The 25220-nt window shown below is 39.1% G+C and overlaps 1 protein-coding gene across 11 annotated transcripts in view; it reads left to right on the top strand.

The window, feature by feature from the left end:
* The window catches only part of LOC140906869 (cadherin-19-like), a 169266-nt gene that overhangs the window by 127105 nt on the left and 16941 nt on the right, over positions 1-25220 (top strand). For all 11 annotated transcript variants that reach the window (XM_073331700.1, XM_073331701.1, XM_073331697.1 and 8 more), the window contains 6 exons: positions 5760-5879; positions 7333-7497; positions 9321-9505; positions 10856-11109; positions 13795-13931; positions 22368-22489. In XM_073331700.1, coding sequence (XP_073187801.1) covers positions 5760-5879; positions 7333-7497; positions 9321-9505; positions 10856-11109; positions 13795-13931; positions 22368-22489 — 983 coding nt within the window. The remainder of the gene's footprint in view (positions 1-5759; positions 5880-7332; positions 7498-9320; positions 9506-10855; positions 11110-13794; positions 13932-22367; positions 22490-25220) is intronic.

Below are 25220 nucleotides of genomic sequence, written 5' to 3'. Positions count from 1 at the left end.
CATCTTATAGAATGGGTAGGAGTCAGATTCAATGATATATCAATATGTAATATTTTTAATCTATTTGGGGACTAGTTAGAAAAACAAAAAGATATTTCCTATATGACTCTCCTGTAGCTACCTAATATGTTATAATAGGTAAACGACTCTGATGTTTGCACCATAGGAGGCACCAATAATAAAGAGAACAATTTTATCTTTAAAGAGAACATACCGGAAAGCAGTGTACCCAACTTAGATGGTAAAGTAGTATCATAAAGAAAGTGTAAATTGATTTATTAACTAGATCTATGTTTGAACACATAAAACACATATTTGGGTCTGAACTGTTTTATCAGTATTGTGTAATCTAACTGTATTGTATTCAAAGACACAAGTGTGTGAAAGCTGATGGGTATGTCTGAGTAACTTGCATCTTCGGCATACTAAAGTCAAGTTCATTGTCCTTTCCAAACTTCCATTCCTGCGTAAATGATACTTCCATAAATGGTATCATAACTCTGAACAATACCAATTAGGCCATCAGTTATGTCATTTTACTCCTGGAACTTCAGAAAATTGCTTAAAAATGTGTGAGCCCATTAGTATAAAGTACAACATTTGTATTTGCTGATTTATTTTTTAATTCCAAAGAGGAAGCTGAAAGTATTGTTTATACTATTGTTTCAGGGATGCTAAGTAGCAGTGGCAACTTTTTATTATTCAGGCATAACTGCTCATGTTGACACGTTTAATGAAGAACTATTCCACTGAGGTAACTTCTTGCTTTTGTATGGTAATACCCATACAGAAACATCTTCCACTTGAGGTGAGCAATTCAAAATTGGAAAGGAATCTCTCCTTATTGGGCTGCCTAGTACCAAGTCCACATTTAATCTATGATGTGAAATCTCATTTCTTGGGAGATGTGAGAAGCCAATCCCAAAATAAAGCCCATCCCTTTCAAAAATATATTCCACATTTTAAAATGGAAGTTCTCCTCCATCTGAGGTTCAAGAAGGAGAGGAGCATTTACCCCTGCCTTGAGCCTGGCCTCTCTTTATCAGATTACCACCACTTGCTTACTTCTCCTTTTATACCCTGCACCTAGGCCTGGCAGAGCCCACCTGTATGAGCTCCATGCTCCTTAGCCCTTCCTTGCCTGCTTCTATACCTCAGCAGACCCAACACAGAACCAGAGGGATTGGACTGGAGCTGCCCAAATGGGTAGTACTACAAATCACAGCTTCAAGTATTCATTTTTTAATAAAATGAGTAGAAAATAAAACATGGCCTTAACTGAATAAGATCCAATAGGCTGTAATCATCATATTGCAGTCACATAAGCAATCTCTTTTTCTGTGTATCTATATCCCCGATCTATTAAATATAATCCCATAAAATAGCACATTTCTGAGCTTTACTTTTTATATTTTGGTTCCTGTTTCAGAGATGGCATTAATCATACACTGTATCCACTGGATTATCCACAGTGGTAGCTTTTGTCAATATTAATACTCAGTTACTTCAAAAGGGCTGCATTATTTTCATGCTTAACAGTGATTTTCATATGCAGGAGTGGTTCAGTGAGACTGATCTCTGGTGACCTTCTGTTTCTAGATCACAGTTTGTTTTGAGTTAACATTTATGTACTTGAGTGTATATATATATATATACACCCCTTACTCATCAGTCATGTTTGAGAAGGGTGTTGCTTCTGAAGTTGAAAGCCTCAAATATTTGCGGTTGTTGAAGATTAACCTGTCAATTTATCTTTGAAATTTCTCACCAGCAATAGAAAGATGTATATATCACTAGTTTGATCAGTGGCAGAGGGGGATAATGGGTCGAAAAAGTGTGGTTGATGCATCCCTTGATTTTGACTGCACCTCCCCTCTGGCTTGCACCGTTATAGCATTCCCCATCTGTTCCCTGAAATGCTTCATGGTCTCCTCCATCCCCTGGGGCCAAGGACACACTCCACATCTAGCCCTTGCAACTCTGTCCCTGGAGCTGCTCAGTTCAACCACAATGGGACCCCCTTCCTGTCTCCCCATACTCCACACCCCCAGCCTCCCTCCCCTGCCTGCCCCACCAGCAGCAGTAGCATGAGCCCAGAGTGGTGGCAGCAGCAGCTGGGGCAGCAAGATCCACAGAGACTGGGTGCAGAGCAGCAGGTGCAGGCTGGCACCAACATAGAGCCAGGTGGGTCACTGCATTTGTAGCCACAGCCCCAATCTCAGACACAGGTGCCGAACAGCTCAGGGCTGCTCTTGGTAGTACCCATGATCTTATTTGCTAGGGGGGTGGGGAGTGGCTGGGGGGAGGGGCAAGAGTGCTTCCTCAGCAGGCACAGCTTATTTGGGGGAAGCTTCCTGCTCATTGGAGCCCCTGGGAAAGGGGCAGGAGCACTTCCCCCTAGTGCAGTAGAGGGCCACTTCTGGCTGCTCAGAGCCCCAGCCACCCCCTGCACTGGGCAGCGCTACCATCTTCATACCACGCCATCACCACTGCCATTTATACCATTTCTGCCCATCTGAGGCCTCAAAATTTGCAGACCTAGGCAGCTGTTTAGTCTGCCTATAGGTTGAGTTGATTCTGCATAATACGCTTGAAAAAGTGCCACATATACACCTAAAGGCCATGAGAGTGTGTGTGTGTGGGGGGGGGATCTCTCTTCTCTCCACCCCCCACCCCGATTAGTTTCACTCTGAGACTGATATTATAGGCATGTTCTGCGGGTGGTATTCTGTACTTGCTCTAGACACAGAACTGCTCTTGAAGTCAACAGCAAAGGAACAGCATTTTGCTTCAGAGTAGCCAAGTTACTGATTCTTTAGTCTGAGAAGTTTCTAAAAGAGTATTTTAGTATCCAGAGAGTGGCCTCCACTCAGAGCAAGATATGTTGAGAGGATACTGTATTTTACACTCATGACCCCAGACCCTCTGGGTGTTGCTGACTTAATTATCAGAGAAAACATGCAATGGGAGAGACTGTCTTATGATAAGATGTTATAATGTGATCATATGTTAGAAAGTCATGGAAAGTGGCTCTAGGTCTTGTTTTTCCTCAAGTGAGGTAGCTATTTGTATTCTTATATAGAAATCAGGTAAGAAATAAGATAAACATAATCATTTTCTTATAAAATGATGATGCTGAGGAATATTTCTTTGCAAGGATATCCTCATGGATGGCCCATGGGGATGTTGTCAATTTTGGATCTAGGACATGACTGACTCCCAACTAGAGATGAAATCATGTTCTCTAGATTGATTTTGCTATCTCTTTTGCAGTAGGAAAGGCTCATTAAAGGCCTCAAGGATATAAAATGCTATCAGAGTCTTGTTCTATTTCCTGGCTGCTTTGCTTGTTAACAGTTTTTTTTTTTCTATCAGCTCCTCTGTAGGTTTTAAATTAGAGGTTCATACAATATTCGTCTTTTGTTTTGGCTTGTTTTTTATGTGGAACACTTTAATAAAACATCTTTAAACATATCCAATGGAAAATAAATCTGAAAGTAGCCCATTCACATATCATAAATTAGAAAAAAACTGAGGACAATATACAGTATTTGCCAATATAGAGATAAAAATCCCACTGGAAAGGCGCAAGTTAATCTTTCTTTTTAATATAAATAGAAAAGGAGAATGGAACCAGAACAGAGGCTGAAGAAGAGAAGAAATATTAAGCCTTCTATTGAGCCTATTTTTGGAATATACACTCTTCCATTCTCTCTCTGAACTGCAGGATGACATAGCTGGGTACATGAAATGGTTAGAAGTAGGGTCACCAGATATCCCAATTTTATAGGGACAGTCCCGATTTTGGGGTCTTTTTCTCATATAGACTCCTATTAACCCCCACCCCCATCCCGATTTTTCACACTTGCTGTCTGGTCACCCTAGTTAGAAGTAAGGTACAGTGTACTATTCTATTCTAAGTTATATAGGTTTTTATACCACACTCATCACCATAGTACCTGAGCACCTTCCAGTACTGCATTAAGCAGCATGACTACATATCTATCACAGGTTTGTTTTCTCATTTGCTCTCCAGTAGAGTGTCTTGTTTTGGCAGTGTGTACCTTATATATATATATATATACACACATACTGCTGCTATGTAGTTCTGTTAGAAGGCAAGATCAAAGAAATGAGCCTTGCACTGGAGCAAAAATGTGAAGTGGTTTGTAATAGTCCCTACTTCCTGGAGGAGTTAATTCCACAGCCTTAGACAGTTTCTGGAGATTTTGTCTCCTGCACAGACAAGATTTACTCTTAATTTTGAGAGTCCAGCTGTGTCACAGGAACATAGTTGTCAACCACAGTCTTTGTCCCAGAGCTTCAGATGTTTTTTTTAGACACCCTGGGCCTAGGCCATGGAGTGCTTTGAAGATAAGGACCAAAGACCTTTAACTTGTTTTTAAATTATGTGGGAAGCCTATAGAGAGTGGAAGGTGGGTTTGATGTATTTGTAGCAGCCTTTGTTGCTGAGGAGATGTGCTACAACATTCTGAACTACTTGGAGTTTCCTAAGTGCTGAAGGATTCATGACCAGGGTTGACAGCAATGGAGTGTGCCTTGCACCTGGAAAAGAATGTGAACCAGTCACTCCTTGATCTGCACAAGCTGGCAACTGACAAGAATGACCCTCATTTGTGTGTCTTCATTGAAACTGTATTTGAAGCTGTAATCCAGTGGAGCGGTGACAAAGGCCAGGTCTTCATGCACCAAGATGGAATGGTGTTTCCAAGCAAGATGGAGATGGTAGAAAATCTTATTTGTAGATGCTGATATGTGAGAGGTCAACCTCAGAAAGGAATATAAGAGTACTCCTTTACGGACTGAATTGACCAATTGTGGGTACACTGTGGTTGCAAACTCGTTGAAATCTTGTCCTCTGCCCACCAGCATCACCTCCGTCTTGATCAGCCTCAGCTTCAGCCAGCTTTTCTTCATCAAAGAGCTGATCTCATCCAAACATTGGGCCTTTTTGGTGGTGGTTGTGATATGGTCAGATGTGTTGAAGGATAGGTACAGCTGTGTATCATCAGCATATTGCTGTCATTTAAGTTTTGATTTGACTAGTTCACCTAGTGTTTGTGTATAAATCCTGAAAATAACCAGAGAAAGAATTGATCCTTCTGGGACTGTACAAGTAACAGGTCTAGTGGTGGAGGTGCAGTTTCCCATCATTACTCATTATGTGCATCCCTCCAGGAAGGACTCAAACCATCTTAGTGCATTACCCTGAACCCTTGCATCTCTCTCAGGTAAGACAGCAGAATCTTGTGGTAAACAGTGTTGAATCTTGCAGAGCGGTCCAGGAGGATGATAATGGTTGTCTGTCCTCTATCCATTGACAGCAGAAGATCAACCATCAGTACCATTAAGGCAGTTTCAGTTCCAAGTCCTCACCTGAATCCAGATTATGCATGGTTTAGAATGTTAGCTTTAGTTAGATGAGCATTTAGTTGGCCTTTTGCTAGCTTCTCTATGAGCTTGCTCAGGAATGAGACGTCTGACACTGGGTGGTAGTTGGCCAGTACTGAATATCTAGGGTGGGTTCCATACAGTATGAATTGTTTTATATTAAATGGGTAAAAAAAAAAGATGTAGACAAAGATGAGACAAGAAGAGAGAATCAGACACTGGTTAAAAGCTATAGATATGCCATGAGAGATTTATATGTTATTTATACGGCAAACAGTCATTTCATTTTAAACAAATGTATATATATATATATAAGAAATTTCTTAGTTCACTTCTTTTCTTTTCAGGTACTTCGGTGATACAGGTTACAGCTACAGATGGAGATGATCCTGCTTATGGCAATAGTGCCCGGTTGCTTTACAGTATTTTGCAAGGACAGCCCTACTTCTCTGTGGAGCCAAAGACAGGTATTGTTAGATCTTCCTATAACCCAAGCTTAATTCATGAACTCTCCTAAAATAGCTGTGTGTCAGATAAAAATTACAATAGATTGTAATCTTATTTTCTCAAGACAGCACAAATATAATTTCCTCAGATCAGACAATCTACCTACCTGTAGCACCCACAACTGTAGTATCTGAATGTCTCCTGATTTATGGCTTGATCCTGCTCCTGCTCAAGTCAATGGAAAAACTCCCATTGACTTGACTAATACAGGATCAAGTCCTTAGGGCCCAATCTGGAGACCATTTAAGTCAATAGAATGAGTCATATTTACTTCAGTTGTTTTTGGATGGCGCCCATAGTCACTTCATTAAATAAAATGGAATACATTTCACATAAATCTAAGAAAATTTCAGCCTGCGAGACATTTCAGATATCTCTCTATTTTTAAGACATATATAAAACTGGTTCAAATAATAGTCACGATGCAAACATTAAATTCCAGGACATATAATAATAATACTCCCAAGTCTATAAGATTTTATGCTTAACACCTCAAACAAAATTTAATCAGCATAATTTATTTATGCCTCAATACTTCTCTGAAGTAGGGAATATTATTATTCTCATTTCAGAGATGAGTAAGCGGAAGCACAGAAAGTTAAAAGACTTGCTAAAAGGTGAAAGTGAGACAGTGGGATACCCAAGATATATAAAACAAGAAGCCCTAACTTCCAGCACAAGGCCACATGTGCTATGAACTAATTAGTATGTATATTGTTGGCTGTGGCCATCTACTTAAAACTTGATGGCATTTGTCTGTTTGTCTGTCTGTCTATTTGTATGTAACACAACAGCTTTTCAACACAGAATCTGATCAATTCCAAAACTTCAGGGAATATTCTATGAACCAATGAGCAGAACCCTATTGGTTTGGGGGACCACGAGGGACATGTGTAGCCCCCTTTACTCTGTTTAACCCAGCTTCAAGTACCTCTGCAACTGTATAATGATTAAACCACTGGTTGATGGCACCAATTAATGCCTTTGAGCATAACAATATCCCATTTCTGTCCATCCTCCCAATAAAATTTAAAATGGCATGAGCAGAGAATGGGGGACATTGTGTGGGGGAAGGGCAAATGGGGAGGGGGCACATAGAATCCCTAGCATGGGGGAATGGGGATGCATACAGAGCCCTGGCATAGGGGAATAGGAAACTCTTGCATGGTGGAAAGGCATCACCCAGAGCCCTTGGCATGAGGGAAGGGATGGAGGGTGCAGGGAACCCCTGCAATAAAGTATGATGGGACGGTGGCACATGGGTGGGAGTGTGGGAATGGAAGAATAAGCTCAGCCTGCAGATGTTATGAATTGTGAGAGCTCTTAGTGCTACCAAATCTGGTGCTTCTTTTTGTACTCTTAATGTCCGGTCAGATATTGTAAATAATGTGCTTAGCTAACTGTATCTTCCAGGTGTCATTAGAATTTCTTCCCAAATGGACAGAGAAACTAAGGAGCAATATTTTGTCATTATCCAAGCCAAAGATATGGTTGGGCAAATGGGTGGATTTTCAGGAACAGCAACTGTAACCATCAACCTCTCTGACATCAATGACAACAAACCCAAATTTCAACAAAGTGAGTAAATGCCAAGAAGTTTTATTATTACACAAGAAACGGTGGGGAAAATTTAGTCCTAGTGCAATGTCAGTGAGTTCAGTGGTATACCCATTTAGATCAGATCTACATTTTGCCTTTTGTCTCATATAGTCAAATAAAAGATTGATAAACCAATAACTTTTCCATAAAAAAAATAACCTGGACTAAATATCTTGAGAGCTCAAGCCAGTGCTATGTTTTGTTATAGTTTTGAGATAAAAAAGATACCTTTAGGGAAGTTAAATACAAAAAAGGAGTTTTTTTCTCTTGGGATTTAGGGCATATTTTTTCTTTATTACTGTTAATATATTGACAACAGTAAAATTATGTTTATCTGAGGATAAAAATTCTTTCTTTCAGGACTGACTACTTAAACAATAAATACAAACTGAACTAGTAGGGAAGCTATGCATCGCCACTGCTATCTAGCATGCAGCTGCATTCAGGAGAAAGAAGCACACTATGCTAGATTAATACAGAGATCTATATTTTAATGGCAGTCTTCCCAGAGTGTGCATATGTAGAGAGGAGCTTTCACACCACTAGTTTTCTGCACCCTGTGGTCACTGATCTGAAATAAAGGTTAATTGTAAAAGTGTGGGAAACAAAGGTGGTTACAGAATGAAGTGGTGGGAAATAATTTGGACTTAGATACTTTTTATTCAGAAACCTACAGTAAATAATAATGATGTTGCAAGTGCACACCATTCAAATACTGTAAACCAGTTGGGTCCAACTTTTCAGCATTAGAATTAAACTTAACAGCTGGATTCCTAGTCTCACTGAAGTTAATGTGAGCTTTGCCATGGATTTCAACTGAGCTAAGATTTCATCCAGCAGTTTAAAAAGGCCACAGGGCCACAATCAATATTCTATTTCCCTCTGCTCAGGCATAGGCAACTGAGCTGCTATGCTGTCCTCCCTATGGATCCCACAATCTAGCAAGAAAACAGGAAGTGTAGAACCTTAATCTTCTCTCTCCTCCCTTCGCTTGGCCAGGAAACTGAGCTGTAGGCAGTTAGGCCTAGTGGTTGGAGTGGGAGTCAGGGCTAGTGGTCGGAGTCCAAATGCCAGAACCAGCAAGCAGAGCCAAAGGTCAGAACTGGCTTGCTAGGAGCAGGAGGACAGGAGGGGAACAATGCTTGGTGCAGGGTAGGATCTGGACTGGAGCTGTGGAGGAGCAAAAGAGGAGCAGGGCTTGGCGAGAGACAAGCACAGGGAGGCAGAGAGAGTGTGGGCGTTGAGCAACCAGTGAGCTACCACTGCTGCTGAGTTTAAGAACCAGCCTGTTGGCTTCCTCAACGAATCAGGCAAGGCAGTTCATCAGGCATCCCAGCTGGCTTGTTAGGGTGTCAGGAGTGCTGAGCAGCTGCAGCTGCAGGGACTTACTCGATCCCTATTCCTGCAAAGTAGCAGGCTAGCAACAGGGTCACTGCTGAGCAGCTCTAGTAGGAATATGACAGAATCTGCTCCCAGCTCACCTCAGAGTGGTTTCCCAGGCTGCAGGGGAGCAGTTGTGATGCAGTTATGGAGTTGCTGCCCCCTAGTGCTTCCTCATGGGAATGATGCTGATTCAAACACTTCCCTTTGAAACTCACATTACCCAGCTCAGGAGACATATTTTCAATTTATATTCAGGCAAACATTTTTTTCTTAAATAGTCACCCCCCCATGGCCTCAGGTGAGTGTTTCAACGGCCACTACTATTCCCCAGGCCACAGGTTGCACACCACTGCTTTCAACTGTTACTGTTGACAAAGTTGACAATATTTAATCTAAAGGTACTTGGCTGTTTCTTTAAGAGTTCTACTACATGAATATCTCTGAGGCAGCACCAGCGGGCTCTACCATAGGCAAAATCATGGCAGAAGACAGCGACATAGGGGAGAATGCAGCCATGAATTATGTCATCGAAGGAGATGAGTCACTTGTTTTTGACATCATTACTAACAATGAGACCCAAGAAGGAATTGTTATATTAAAAGAGGTGAGGCATTAAAAAACTCACTAAAATGACACATATCATAATCTTTTAAAATAATAAAATAATAACTACTACTACTAAAACAACAACACTGCATGTTGTTGTCTCCATGTTTTTCTATCTGGCTTCTTTAAGCACTAATAATCTGACTGAAAGTAGGATCTGGAAAGATGTGGGGAAAAACAACCTCACTAGCTTAGAAAGTAGAATGATATTTTTGGTTTGTGGCTCAAGCAGTTGGGGTCTGGATATCTGGGTTTTATTCCCAGCTTTGTAATTGTCTCTTTATGTGATTGTGGGAAAATGTCTTCATCTCTCTGTGCCTTGTTTCCTCACCTGTAAAATGGAAAGAATAATTGGAGAGGAGTGTTCTGAGGCATAACTCACTGTTAGTAAAGAATGTTAAGATCTTGAGATGGAAGGTACTTCTGTGTATTAGTGAAAAGTGTTATGATTTCTTCACTGAAACATACTCAGGAAGCTTCAGTTGTATATGGGACTTACTTTAGCATCACATAGGGAGAAAAAGAGTTAGCTACTAGAATTGAACTGATGACAAGTTTTCATTTTAAACCTTGAAGGGGAGGGAAAAGACAGAAAGTAAGTTCACTGAGTTGGTTACCTGTGTTCTCATGGTATGAAAAGCCAAAAAATATTCTGTGATGGAGCTAGAGAGCACAAGGTATTTACTCAGACAATGTCAGCACTTCTGTGAAGTATGGGAGACTAAAGAATTTTATGTTGCTGTCTTTTGCCCATTTGGAACAGTTACAAGGAAAGGAAGCTATTTCGCTAATATTTCCTGTTATAGTTTGTATTACTAACCCTGACTAAACAGATAGTAGGACAGACAGTATGGTCAGAGAGTTATTCTTCATTTGTTTTTTTAAAGGGGAGGCAGAGTTATTTTTTCTGAAGACTAAACTTTAATAAACTCAGTCTGAGCATCTGAAAATTAATTAATTCCCCTTATTCTACATGAAAATTCATATGATGTATTGTATAGTGTTAACTCTACAGGCATTAAGAACATAAAACCTACATTAGACATAAGTGACGAAGTAAAGGAAGCTATCCATTACAATACTATTAAATCATAACATCAGAGCAAGCCAAGGAAATCAATCTTTAATAGTGAAAGCAAACTAAAGTAAGACAGATTAATAATTAAACTGTTATTGCAGTGTGTGTATATGTGTGTGTGTGTAACTGCTTTTAAAACATTCCCAAAAGAAGTGTACCACTGTTTCTTGTCTTTAATCTTACATCAGTCATTAATGTATTATTAATTTTAAAATTCTAAAAAAAAAAAAGAAGAAGGAATATTCCACTTCCCACTTTGTTTGTCGACAGAGAGTGGATTATGAGAGCAAAAGGAGATACAGTGTTAGAACAAAAGCAGTCAACAGGCAAATGGATGGCCGTTTTATGAAGGAAGGGCCCTTTGAAGACACAACCATTATCAAGATCAGTGTGGAAGATGCTGATGAGCCTCCAGTTTTCACCTCACAGAACTATGTGATGGAAATCGCTGAAGGGGCCACAAATGGTTCCTTGGTTGGTGCTATCACTGCCAGAGATCCAGACAATGCCAACAGTCCCATCAGGTACACACCGTACAATGTAAATAGGTATGCTAGGAAGAAATGATTTAAAAAACAGGGCTGAGATATCAAAGGGGCCCCAAGACTATTCAAGTGAGAAAAATTCCCAGGGGACTCTTTTCCATTACACAGGTCTGTGCTTCACGACTGAACTAAAGTTCACCTACGTTATGATAGCCTGGATATCCTTAAGCCAAATAGTCTGGAATAGTAAAATGTCATTTCCTCCCTCTGGGCTTAATCCTGACCCCTGTACAAAGCCTGAATAAATGGGTGTTGTAAATCAATTCTTCATAGTAGCCAGTGGATGGAAAAATAGATCAAATAGTGGCCCTGTAGAGGATATGGGGCAACAGCAGAACTGTGGTGCCATGTTCACAGCTAAAACCTCAGGCCTGCAGTAGCACAGATGTCAGGGTGTTCTGAATAATTGCTGATCCACTGGCTATGCCCCTATCCCTACTCCAGCCTGCTCCCCAAAATCTCCTTTACAGAGGGGCAGAGGGAAATATTGTAGTGCTGTGTTATGTTTTAGACTTGGGTAGGAACAGTGTCCACTCCAACAGCCAGGATCTAGCCAGCTAGCTCTGTGTAACATAATTGTACCAGTTTCCTTCTCTTTCAGCCTTCTATGACTGGTATTTGCCCCAATAGTGAAATTTTATACTGAACAATTCTACAAACTATGTATTTCACAATATAGTTTTAATGTATCTTAAGGCAGGGCACAGCTGATTAATCTTTAGCATTTGATTTATAATTAAAATAGCTTGTAGAGTCAGTTGATATAATTGAACATCACTTAATTTAGACAACCTAAGGTACAGTATAAACTAGTTTGGTGCAAAATAATACACTAGTGTGGACTACATTATCAAGTTCTTAGTAGATGATATATTCTATTATTATTTATGCTTCAATATACTATAGATTTCTAATATTTTTGTCTTTTATAATACTAGTTTCCTATTATATTATTTTAAGACTTAGTCTGGGGTAAAATTAAGTTAAAAAAAGTACAAATATATGTACAGAATTTTTCAAAACACTTGGTGTTTTTTTCTCAGAGAATTATAGCATCTGTACCAAAACATGTAAATACTGTGAATATTTATAACATTTGTATAGTATATTTTTTCAAAATAAAATATTACTCTAGGGGTTGCTGTGATGTAAATGTGTGTCGATTGCCCCAAACCAGCAATGTTTAAGCAGGGTTGTTGCACCATAGACTTCCTTTAAGATGGAACATTTCATTTTACAGTGTGCATCAACTATGATTTTAAGACATATATATGTATGTTTTTGGGAAAGTATATGCATATGCAGCCAATTATTTAACAACAACTCAGCTGTCAGTGTTTTCTTATAATACAAAAACAAAACAAAACAAACCCAGGCCTGATTGCCATTATGGACACTAGTTTGCAAACAGCAATATATGTTATAATAAATGAAGTTTATTTAAAACAAACAAATGTCTGAAATCAGAAAAAAAAACAGAAACAACAACAAGAAAAGATTGCGTGGGGAGGGAATATGAGAAGATATTCTCATAAATGAAATATGTTTGAAGCTGAGTTATAAATCCCTGAAATAGCAGTTTATAAAGGAGACATTGACAAGTCTCTTGCTAAACTAAAGTGAACAGACTACAAGCTAGTATGGTAGTTCTTGGATTTAGTATCTTGCTGATTTTCACACAGGATGCATGGTAACTATAAATTAAAAGTTAGAGAGTCATCCAACCACTGGCATTTAATAAGGGCTATCAGAGAAGAGTCTTAAGTGTCAATTTGTTATATAAAGACTTTATCAAGCAAAATGAAAGCTGAAGAAGAAGAGGGAATTGTTAAGTATGGGTATTCTGCACAGGACCAATGCAGACTTTCTGAGTATGCGCAAATTTCACTTCCAAGAAATAGCCACCTACTGTACCTTATGAATAAAGCCACACATTTAGTTTTATCTTTTTAAAAAAAATCCAATCATTTAAAAATCTCTGACATTTTAATTTATGTATTTGACTTCACTCTCTGCCTTTTTATAGTCACTCATATGTGGCCAATGATAAGAATGTAACTATCATTCCACCTGCATTTTGTATGTTTGCATATGAACATGGCACACAGAGCTTTTCAAATGATGGCTGTTGCAATAGAGCTTCAAGTTGGGCTCATTGCAGTCATTTTTCACTTTTGGATTTTGTACCTGGGGTTAGCAGACACCTCATTACAGATAGCCAGATGCCTCTCTTTTTCCCTAATGCTCATTCCTTCGACATCATAACATGTCAGCAACAATAAAATAGATTTACCATTATACCTCTACTTAGTTTCCAGTGTTATTCATTTCACAAGGCATTTTTGCTGTTTCTTTTCAACCAAGTCATTCACCTGCTGTGAGACCGACTGAGAAATAAGAATGAATAATGCATTTTAGATTCAGTTCACATTAATATAGATCTGACGCATATTTAGTTTTATGAAAAGAAGAGCTTTGATCTTGGCAGCAGTGAATTTTAAATGTTTATAAGTGTACATTTTTCATAATTTCTGAGCTGCTGCTGCACACATTTATATGTATATATGCACAGCTCTGTTTTCTCGACTGACAATAGCTTTATACGTCCAAGCTGCAAGATGGAACATTTCAGTATTAGGCAACCTCTTTACTCTTTTGGTGCAGGTATTCTATTGTCCACAGCACGTATTTAAAGAGATTGTTCAGCATCAATGCACACAGTGGAACAATCATTATAACTAAGCTTCTGGACCGAGAGACAGCTGCTTGGCACAACATAACTGTTACAGCCACAGAAACAAGTGAGTAAGAATTTAAGGAACACTATGTTTTGTATCCTGCATGCACTTAGTGTAATTATCATCTGAACATCCTTTTTTTAAAATGGAGAATACATGCTAATTTCTCATTATATTGCTGTTTCTTGTTACATTAAGGAGCATTATTAAAATGATGAGTTCAGTGGAAGCAGGATGTTTTTGAGCTCCAAGGTCTTGTGCTCTTTCATAAAAGATGACCTTATTAAAAAAAAAAAAGAAAAGAAAAGAAATTGTAATGAGATGAAGACTCTAACACTTTCAAGTTATACTGAAGCATATGAATTGCTCCCCTGGTGCAAGATCTTATGTTATATTAGACCCTGGTTAATTTCACACCAGATTTTTGACTAGTGTAAAATTAGCCAGGGTCTAATTTAACACCAGTAGGAAACCTGTATTTCAAATTAATGGTTAATGTGGGGCCTAAATCAGCTAGAGTTCTCTACAGTGACAGTTAAGTCTGGGCATTATCCTTTATATAGATTTCACCTGTCAGTTTTGTCTGAAAGTCAAATGCAAATTGCCTCTGTTTGTGCTTTCAGTTATCCAGCTGCCCTATCTTTGGGACAACATTACGGAAAATGCTTGCTTGCTAATTTGGAACTGGATGTGGCAAAATGTGTTTCTTCTCAGTTAAAATTAATCACATCATCCATAGGAAGAGAAAAGGTCAACAAAATAGGAGGATATCAATGGATGAACTACTTATTGCCATGTATTTTTTAATAACTAGCATGTGGTTTAGACATTGTGTCATATACATTTGTTTTTTATTATGACTATTTAGAAATATGTGTAAGACAAGGTGTGTGAGGTAACATCTTTTATTGGACCAGCTTCTTGTCTCTGGTGAAAAAGACAACCTTTAGCTATATGTTAATCCAATAGATTCCCCATAAGAAAGCATTCCCCATGTATATATCAGAATAGTAGATGCAATAGTGAGCTTAATATAGTAAAGTTGGTGGCAATAGTTACTGCAACCCTCATTTTATATTTGTGAACTGATAGTCTTGTTTGAATTCTTGGTTTATCTATGAGGTTTTTAACACAAATGTATCTTCTTTTTCACTTTATTGGACAGCTGGCGGGTGATATGGTGTAATGGAAAGCATCTCTGGCATATTTTTGTCATATCTTGAATAGGTCTATGGAAACATTGCAGGATGACTTCAGTCTAGGATTGTGACTTTTCTGTTTAGCTAAACACTAAAAAGGGAGAGACCCACACATTACAATTGAATGAATGTCTCCTGAACCAGAAGAAATGCCAAGGCTTTCAATGTCAAGAAATATTAAGATATGTATTGTAAGAAGAGGGAGCCCTTCTCATTTTGCTACATTTATTCTCCAGCTCTTTAATGATTATAAGGTCACCATTTAATAAGATGATATCCAGAGGTATTAAAGGTGTTTCACATTGGTTTGGATATCCTTGAAGATGATTTACTTTATCAATAAATAACATTTAACACCTGAATAATAATCATCATGTCTATCCTGTGGACAAAGCAATATTTTCTTGAAAAACAAAGAAACTATGGGTGGAATTCTGGCTCCATTGACCCCAATGGCAAAACTACCATTGATAACAGTGGAACCTGGATTTCATCCCATATGGGCCATGTATGGTTACAGTCCCTTTGCACCAACCAGATGGCATAAATCCAGCTTCAAATCCAGTAAGTGTCCTGGCATCTGCACCATAGTCATGCCTCCATCCCCAACCATTTCTCAGTATAGGGGGCTGAGGGGCACAGGGATGAGTTCCACGGCAATCCTCCACTGATGTAAGTTGCATTAAGGAGCATACATCAGTGGCACAACATATGGTATGTCTACTTGTGCCAGGTCTGACCTTGAGATTCTCAGAGCCAGAACCAGATGCCTAATGACCCTTCTTCCATCATGCACTGTGTGGAGTTCCAATGCAACAGTGAATCAAGCCAAATATTTTCTGTCTTTTGGTAGGTGCTAATCTGCCTATATAGAGTACACCAGGGATCGGCAACCTTTGGCACATGGCCTGCCAGGGTAAGCCCCCTAGCGGGCTGGGCCGGTTTATTTACCTTCCGTGTCCACAGGCTTGGCCAATCGCGGTCCCACTGGCTGCAGTTCACTGCTCTAGGCCAAAGGGGGATGCAGGAAGTGGCGGCCAGCACATCCCTCGGTCTGCGTTGCTTCCCGCAGCCCACATTGAGCGATGATAGGCCGAACCTGCAGACGCAGCAGGTAAACAAACCGGCCTAGCACACCAGGGTCCTTACCCTGACGGGCCACGTGCCAAAGGTTGCTGATCCCTGGAGTACACAATCCAAACCAGAAATAATAGCACTCTAATAATTCAAACAGAACAAGAAAACTTGAGCCACCAGACTGACTTGAAGGTGATTTGTTCATTCACAAAAGGAAGGTCATTAGGGGCCAAAATGTTGTCTGCCTCCAAGTTCTGTCAATTGAAGTATACATCTCCATCAAGTACTTCTGATGGTGACAGCTGACTGAAACATGGGACAACGTTGACTCTAATTTGCTATTTCTTTGGATGCCCAGAGGTGTGGTTCGCTACCAGCTCTAAGTAGTTACCAGCAAGAGATAACAGAAAGCACCATCTGTCCTGAATAGTTCAGCATACCACCCCCCTTTTATACTGAGCTTCAGAATTTTCTTTTGACTACAGAATTCACAACTCTCTCCAGTTCGTAAGCATGGAAGGTAAAGGATTTAACTCACCTCTCCAGTTTTGTCTGATAAGTGTGATTTTATTGATTAGCCTTTCAATTTATATACAGTTCTTTTATATTTTTAGCTTTTAGCATTACCATTCAATACTTCCTTCCTGCTCATCTCCACTAGGAAATGAGGTGGGAGAACACACAGTCACAACCTGGCTCAGCTAATCAAGTAAGTGATCTGATTTTTTTTCCATTTAAATTTTATTTACAAGTGAGCTTATTGTGGGGGGGGGAAATACTCATTGACTCTTTTTGTCTTTTAGGTTTTCGAGGAATTCTTTTCACTGATCGTCCACTTTAATGCATTTCTCCCAGCAATGTTCACATTTCAATGCCTGATTCAACACATAGTATAATTATTTAGGTCAATATTTTCAAAAACGGATGCTTACAGATATGCTCTGGCCCCTAAATGTGTGGCCTGATTTTCAAAAAGGCTGAGAAACCAGCATCTCCCACTGAAGTTAACAGGAGCTGCTGGGTGCTCGGTACTCATAAAAGCCAAGCTACTCAGACTAAGTTTAGGCATCTTCCTATAATTCCAAATACAGTGTTTGCCATTTAAATCACGCTTCTATCTTTGAAACACTTTCCACTCCCTCCAGCCCAATACGCAGCGTGAAAGCCTGGCCCTATAATAGTCAGTGGGAATTTTGCCATTGACTTCAGTCAGGCCAGGATTCCATCTGTAACATTTTCTTTGTTTCTCATTTTAATTAATGCTTTTAGCCCAACACTGTTCTTTTGTTTGCTTCCTAAAAGAAAAGGAGTACTTGTGGCACCTTAGAGACTAACCAATTTCTTTGAGCATGAGCTTTCGTGAGCTACAGCTCACTTCATCGGATGCATACCGTGGAAACTGCAGCAGACTTTCTGCAGTTTCCACGGTATGCATCCGATGAAGTGAGCTGTAGCTCACGAAAGCTCATGCTCAAATAAATTGGTTAGTCTCTAAGGAGCCACAAGTACTCCTTTTCTTTTTGTGAATACAGACTAACACGGCTGTTACTCTGAAACCTGTTTGCTTCCTGTTACACATACATACATACACACACAACCTCACTCCTCCTAGTCTGATAAAAAATGTCACTGCCAACACATAGGGTGACTCCAGTCAGTCACAGCAACAGAGAGGACACTGGAAAGTTTTCCCCATATTGCTCTTCTCTCACAAACTATTTCTCGCTCTGGAATGACTCTAGCAAATAGTGGACATCCTCTTTCAGCCATGGTGTGGTGCATCTCTGTGCTACTCTGAAGCAAGCCCACCCCGTCTGCCTTGGCTGAATTGCTACAATACATCTCATACTCTTCCCAAATGAATCTGCAGTGTCATAAATTTGTTTCATTCTCTTACAGATTCAGTTAATAACAATGAATTACTTTGAAATCTTTTTTTGTTTACACAATGATGACTGAGATACCTTTACTTGGTTATGTTGAGTATAAATTACTTCTGTTTTTTCTGAGAGGCCTCTGTTTCTTCCCAAGGGCATATTCTTCTTGGCATCATGATTAGTCCTAGGCTTTTTTCTCCTACCTCACTTTGGATTGGCCTTTGAGAGTCCAGAACTTCTTTAGTTCTCTGCACCTATTGGATAGGATTTTATCACTAGGGACAATCACATTATTACATTAGCAAACTTTGTTTTGATTTCTGCATGATTTGGCCAGTTTGGTCTCCAATAATTACTGCTACAACCTTGATTTCTTCTTAAAGAACCTTCCTAGACACCAGCCACTCTGTTACTGTGGATCTTCTACTGTCTTGGAATCTAGCTGTCTCTCAGCTTCCTCTTCCTCTCATGCAGACTGTGCTCTGCGTAGTAAATGTTCTGCTTATCGTATCATAGGCAATGAGTAAAATAGCTATGCTCAGATCCAGATATCCTCATTTTCTTGCGCAAGTGATAAGTGGTGAGACAAGAGGTACGTCTTTCTGCATAGGTATTGACCCCTTTCCCTCACCATGCAATGTGCAGCAAGGGTCTAGTCAGATGCCACCTGGCCAGTGCCAAGGACTGCAGAAGCAACTCTGTTCCCCCTGCTACCTCAGTTAACATTCCCTGGACAGATATTACACAGTTGTGACAAATAACTCAATAGTACAATATTTCATCTCAAGAAAAACCTCTTGTGTTCTCTGAGGAAGGTGCTAACTAGCTATGTGGGGGTTTCTGGCCAAAAGCTAAGAGAAAAGTTTGGAATCTACCATTAGAAACAGAGAAATGTCTAAAAATACCAAATGGAAGGGTAACTGGGGAAAGAAAACAAGTGTGAATGGTAGTTCGTGGCCAGGAGGAGCAATATAAACTTCCGACACTCACATTTTCAGAGGGTGCCATCAGGCCAATGAAGTGTCCATGCAGTCTATAAATGGGCCAATCAGGCTCTGAGGGCAGGAACTAAAATCAGCCCACTCCACTAAAGCTCTGTCCATGAAGCTGTCAAGAGGGATGGCGGGGAGGCGCTGCTATTCCCTCCCATACTAGCCAGGAATTCAGAGATGTATTCCCTCTGCCATCCCAGCCAAATCTCCTCACCACATACCTGCATCAAATAGGGTGAGGGCTGCAGTGTCAAAATTGTTTTTAAGATACTTATTTTTTCCATGCTTGTGTTATGTAAAAAATAGCCCAACCAATTTTATTGATACATTCCCAATCAATTCTTATTAACATTAAGCATGAGAAATTTCATCTCAAAAAGAAATCTTTCAAGAAATATATGAAGAGGTTAATATAAGGAGTTATCATGAATTTTGATGCCTACTATTGATGCCTACCATAGATCAGCCCAGCTCCAGTGGTTTCAATGGGGCTCTGCCGCTACTCACCAGTTACAGATCTGACCTGATTTATTTACAGTTATTTCTGATACCGTTCCCTCTTGCATCAGCTCAGATTCCAGTGTTTGTTGATCTTCATGATCCATTTGACTCGTTTTCCTGAGTAGAGGAAGCAGCCTGATGGGAAGGCTGGTCACCAGGCAGTTTATGCTAGCACACATTGTCAACTACTGTGAAGGGTCTTGCCAATATCAATCATGCTGTACTGACAGACCAGGTTGTGCCATTCATCAACAAGAATGTACTACAATGGTTCTATTCACTGGAAAATATTATGCTTCAGCTCCTGATCCAGTAAAGCACCTGAGTTTAAGCATGTGAGTATTCCTGTTGACTTCAGTGGGACTATGTATGTACTCAAGTGCTTTGCTGTATTGGGGCCAAAGTGGTATGTTTATTAGGGTGCCTGTGACACGTACATTCTTGTACTGTCTCTTTCTCTCAGTAGAGGTTTGATTCAGTAATGTGAAGAGTGCTTCCAAAAGTTGTTGATCACCCTCAACCGCCGTGCTCCTATTGACTTTAGGAGGCATTCTGTGAATCTTTTAATAAATGAGCAAGAATATGTCTAGGTCTGATTTGCATACAGATTGTGGACCAGTATAACTATTCTGAGTAGGGTGTGATTTTTTTTTACTGGAATAGTTATATCAGTACCCTGTGGCCCAGGAACTTCTTTGTGCCAACTGGGTGAGGGAATGGGCGGCTGGTCCATGGACTTTTAAAGGGATCCCCTGGGTCAAATATATGCACAATAATTCACAAAATGATGGCATGTGAGATTTCTACTGAGAGCCAGTAGCTCACTGGGTATCATAATTATCTCAAAATGAATGTACAGATAACACCTAAGGAGTTGGGCATCTATACTGGAAATTATATTCTCAGTGCCTTGGAGTTTAGATAAACATGGTGACATGCCTCATACCAGTTCCTTCCAGGCAGGGGGTAATAGAAGCTATCTCACTGGCTGGGAATTGTGTATTGTCTGCTTCACAGTACAACTCTATTTACATACTGAGCTAAAATTCGAAGCAAGAGATTGTGAACTATATGAGAGAGGATATTTACAGGAAGAAATAAAGCAGCAGGAGGGAATATTGTTTCCGAGTAAAGACAGTGGATTGTTGGAGTGTTTCAGGGGAGCAGAGGTACCCCCTGGCATCTCTCACTGAGGAGGCAAACTGGCAGCGTAACTTATATCATGAATGAAAGATCAACCCTGGTTGAAAAACACTGCAAGGTCTTCGGGGTGAGCATTGATCTGTAAAATATGAAAGTAGAAAATTAAATAAATCTAAGTTCTAGAATTTGAGTTATGATTTTATTTTATATGCAATCATCTTTTGTTTCCAATATTTCTACTTGCTATCATTTGAATCTTTACTCTTTGTTAAATAAACTTTTGCTTGTTTTCGCTATGAACGTATCTAAGTGTTGTGTGTTAAGGAGTGCTGTGATCTAAGAGGAAAATTGTAAGCTGCTACTTTGGAAGTAGCAAATCTGTGAAGTCTGTTTCTAATGGACCAAGTCTTCGACACTCTAGGGAGATGGTCAGAGGGGTTGTAGCAAGCCTATCACTAGACAGTAGAGCCTGATTTGGCTAAGAGGGGAGTGCTTGTGTTTCCTGTGGCCAAAGGAGTCAGGGAGCTGACACATGGCAGGCACAAACAAGGCTTCCTCATGCTAATGGCAAGTGGTAGCGAGGTGTCTCATAACCCCCTGGGAAGCATTACAACCCACTACTGTGGACACCATTATACCAATAAAAGATGCCCTATACAAGTGTAGCTAAATCCCCTTTCCATACCAGAGAAAGATATTAGTACAGCTATACTAATATAACTGTATCCACACCAGACGGGTTGTATCAATATAGTTAAAATGATACAACATAGGCTTGTAGACAAGACCTAAGAGGTCATCCTTTTATATGTAGGCGTATTTTGAACAAAGGTGCTAGTTTGGGAAAGTTTGGAAATATTCAGGTTTCTGCACCCATCTGTGTGCTTGGAGGCTTATGGATATGTTGTCACCCATGGGCCTCATTTCTGTAGAATACAGTTTCTCAACCCGTGGGCATGAACCAGAGGATGGTGCATCCATCCTGATTGGTTTATGGCTAGAGCTGGCTGGATATTTTTGAAACAGTGGGAATTTTGGGGAAATTTGTTTTTGCCCAAACCTCTGAAATGTCAACTAAGACCAGCTCTAGTGGCATCCATGACTCCAGTACTCTACAGTGTTCTGCATGGGCAAAGCCCCATTACAGTCTATGGAGCTCTGTGCTGGTACAACAGTTGGCATGCATTGACCAGCTTGTAGGATCAGGTCCCATAGCTTCCTTTTAAAAAATAAATCAATTTATAATCCAATGGATGAATTAACAAATCCAACATTTAACGAAAGCATTGTGGATGATTTTAAAATTGCCTTTTAAAAAAAATATGGTGGTTTGTGGAAGGGTGTTTTTAGACAATGGATTAACAGAAAATAATCATAATCATAATAATAATAATAATAAAGAGAGATTCTGCTTTACAATTTTGTCTGCTTCTCGAAATGAAATACAATATCAGAAAATCTTCTTGGTTGCTGCTGCAATCTTATAATCAGAAGTGTTACCTTGCTAAAATAATTTTACAGCGCAATGGATAGGAATACCCCAACCAATTAATATTTTGGGCAATATTTGTGGGCATCAGTAAGGATTTCCTTCTCAGCTGAAGATTGTCATCACTTAATAGAAAATTTGAATACCCTTATTTCTTGAAAACATGCAATGGGTTAGAACGTAACCATTGATTCTTGATGTCCTTTCCTCCTTTTATTTAGGAAATCCAGAACAAATTTCTGAAGTAACTGTGTATGTTCAAGTTCTTGATGTTAATGATCATGCTCCTGAATTCCCAAAACACTATGAGATTTATGTGTGTGAAAATGCAAGATCTGGACAGGTAAGAGGCTGAAAAGTTGTTGTGTAACCATATTGTTTCCCTTTTCAGTGACCTAAGACATTTGGCATATGGTATTGCTATTTGCTTGAACCCAGTTTATTTCGATATTACAAATGCAGGATAATCGCATAGAGTATAATATTTCTTTCCAATAAGAACAATATCCCTGGCAACCAAACAAGAAAACATAATCTTAGATGGGTAGAGAAGGAAACTGGTAAAAAAAAACACCACAATTTTAGTACAGTTTAATGTCACAGAGACAAAATCCTATTGGGACTGAGATTCTCAGCAATTATGTATAGCATTTTGAGAGGATTATTCATTGTCTTTTAGAATACAGTAAGGTTTAAATCTTTAATTATGTACCCTGATCAAAAGCCCATTGAAGTAAAATGAAGTCTTTCGGGTGCTATTAGCATATTTTAATGCTTTAACTAAAAATGCAATGATATCATTGTAGTAAATAATATAATTTACAAACAAATATTTATATCATCAATATTTTTTTATTTGTTCATAATTCAAAATGACATTGGTTTTCTTTTCTAAAGTTACTACTGTTGCATAATGTTGTTGTGTGCTGATGAATTGCTGTTGTGTTCTGCCCCAAAGATGACTTCTTTTCAGGAGTAGGTGAAGAAATCTCTGAATTTACATATAATTTCCACGGTGCTCTGGAATCCTCTAGGAAGAAAGGCACTGCTGAAAACAATAATACACATTAATGAGTGGAATCTCACCACACCTATCTGAAGTAGGAAAATAATATTTATCAGAGCTTACAGGTGGCAAAACTATAGAACAGAGATTTGTTCAGTCACTTGCTCAACACCAAACACTCTTGGAAGGAATAATAAGAAATTGTTACTGAAATGCATAATTATCACAGTCAATGATTAAGATGTTTTACTTAACTTAATGGTATAAAAAAGAGATTGTTATGGCTGATGTGTAATATAAATTTTACCTTCCTTTACTTTTAACAGACTGTTTTTGTAGGCTTTCCATATAGATACATAGATATTATTAATGTTTTTATATTTTCATCAGAAGGAGTCTAGAGATAAAAATTAGTATTTTTATGATGATCACTTAACAGATCAATTTAGATTTTAGAATTTATATATAGTGAGAATTAATACAAGGCAATTAAAGTTGTAAGCTTCACGTTATGAAGCTCTAAATGGTTTAGTTCCTGCCTAACTCAGATTCCAATCCATAGCCCACTGAATGCAATGGAGCTCTTTCAAACTCTAAGGGCCTGATATATAGACTACTGAAATCAGTGGAAAGGTTTCCATTGATTTCAGTCAGCTTTGAACAGTCAGTCAAATACAACCCCTCTTTTTGGCCATCTTTCCTCAACTGACTCTATGATGGCCCAGGGTTGTCCACACAATGGCAATGGTAGATCAGGGTTTGTGAGGCCATCATGATAAGCTGGAGTGCTTGAGGTAGCTTCCCCCCTATTTATGTCTGAAAAAGGTATTGAGGGGTATTTTCATTGAAGGGCTCCTACCTCTGGAAATTGCTTCCTTCCTTAGCCTAAGAGAGCTGGAGTTTGTTTACTTTCATGGGGCACTGCAAAGCTTACCCTGTATTCTCAGGTTTGTCAGAATGGGGAGGAGTTATTGAAGGGGAAAAGTTCCTTATGCTCTGGGATTTGGAGGATTTTATTGTTGACTTCAATCCAGTTTGTAAGTGAAAACAAAAAGCAAATACATATAAATACATTATTTGTGAATGATTCAAGAGCATAAAAGGGCCATATTTTAGGAAACAAAGGAACTATAACAATACATAGAATAAAATGCCCTTTTGCTTAGCCAAACTCAAAGACAGTGGGGTGATACTATAGCTTATATCTAAGAACAATGCTAACCTTGAATTACATTTTCTTTTCTTTTTGGCAGAAAACCCCCCAAGAGTATTAAAAAGTTCTCAGTCTATTTTTAGCAAATTACTTTTGCTCTCATTTTTTCCTTGTTATATTATGTTTCCTAGCCCCTGGAAGTGGTTCAAATAGAAGAATTGCATTTGGGTCCTTGGGACTATCATCTGAAAAGATAGCTTGACAATAAAAAAGAATGTAAAAGAAGATGGATATTTTTGGCTATGGTCCAAATCCATCCATCAGGTTTATCAGACATTTTTAATGGATTTTTCATTTTCCATTTTATCTTATAGTTCTGCACCTTCCTATAATCCACACATCAACTGCATAGTAGCCAGGAAGGCAGCTTCCTTTTGCACATCGAGAAACCACTTTCACTGCACTACCAGTATTAAATCTATTATGTTCAAAATAACCTGAGCATGAAAGGTGCTATATAAAATAGAATACTATCCTATTATAGCTATTGCTAGCATCAGATCTAATAGAACAATATTAGTAAACCATGTGGCTGTTGGATTCTCTCTGGATTCACATTGAATCTCTTTGACCTTACCACTATATATATATAAATAATAGGCTCATCCGTTTTGGGAACTTGTTGACCACAGTGTGACAGTTTTTCTTTATTGCTTTTATTACAGTAGTTACAAACTCCGTTGAATTCTATACCAAAATCTATAAAAATGGCCAGTAAGCAAAATGGACCAAATACATCCCTGGTGTAAGACCACAGATGTCATAGCAAGAATGAATTTAGCCCAGCAAGACTTACTCACTGGGCATTAATGAATTGACTCTAGCTCAAAACTGCAGCTTGAGAGATTTAAATGT

Source organism: Lepidochelys kempii, chromosome 2, assembly GCF_965140265.1.
Source record: "Lepidochelys kempii isolate rLepKem1 chromosome 2, rLepKem1.hap2, whole genome shotgun sequence".
NCBI classification, from domain to species: Eukaryota; Metazoa; Chordata; order Testudines; family Cheloniidae; genus Lepidochelys; species Lepidochelys kempii.
The sequence above is the reverse complement of the archived record's forward strand: the minus strand, read 5'-3'. Positions and strand labels throughout refer to the sequence as shown.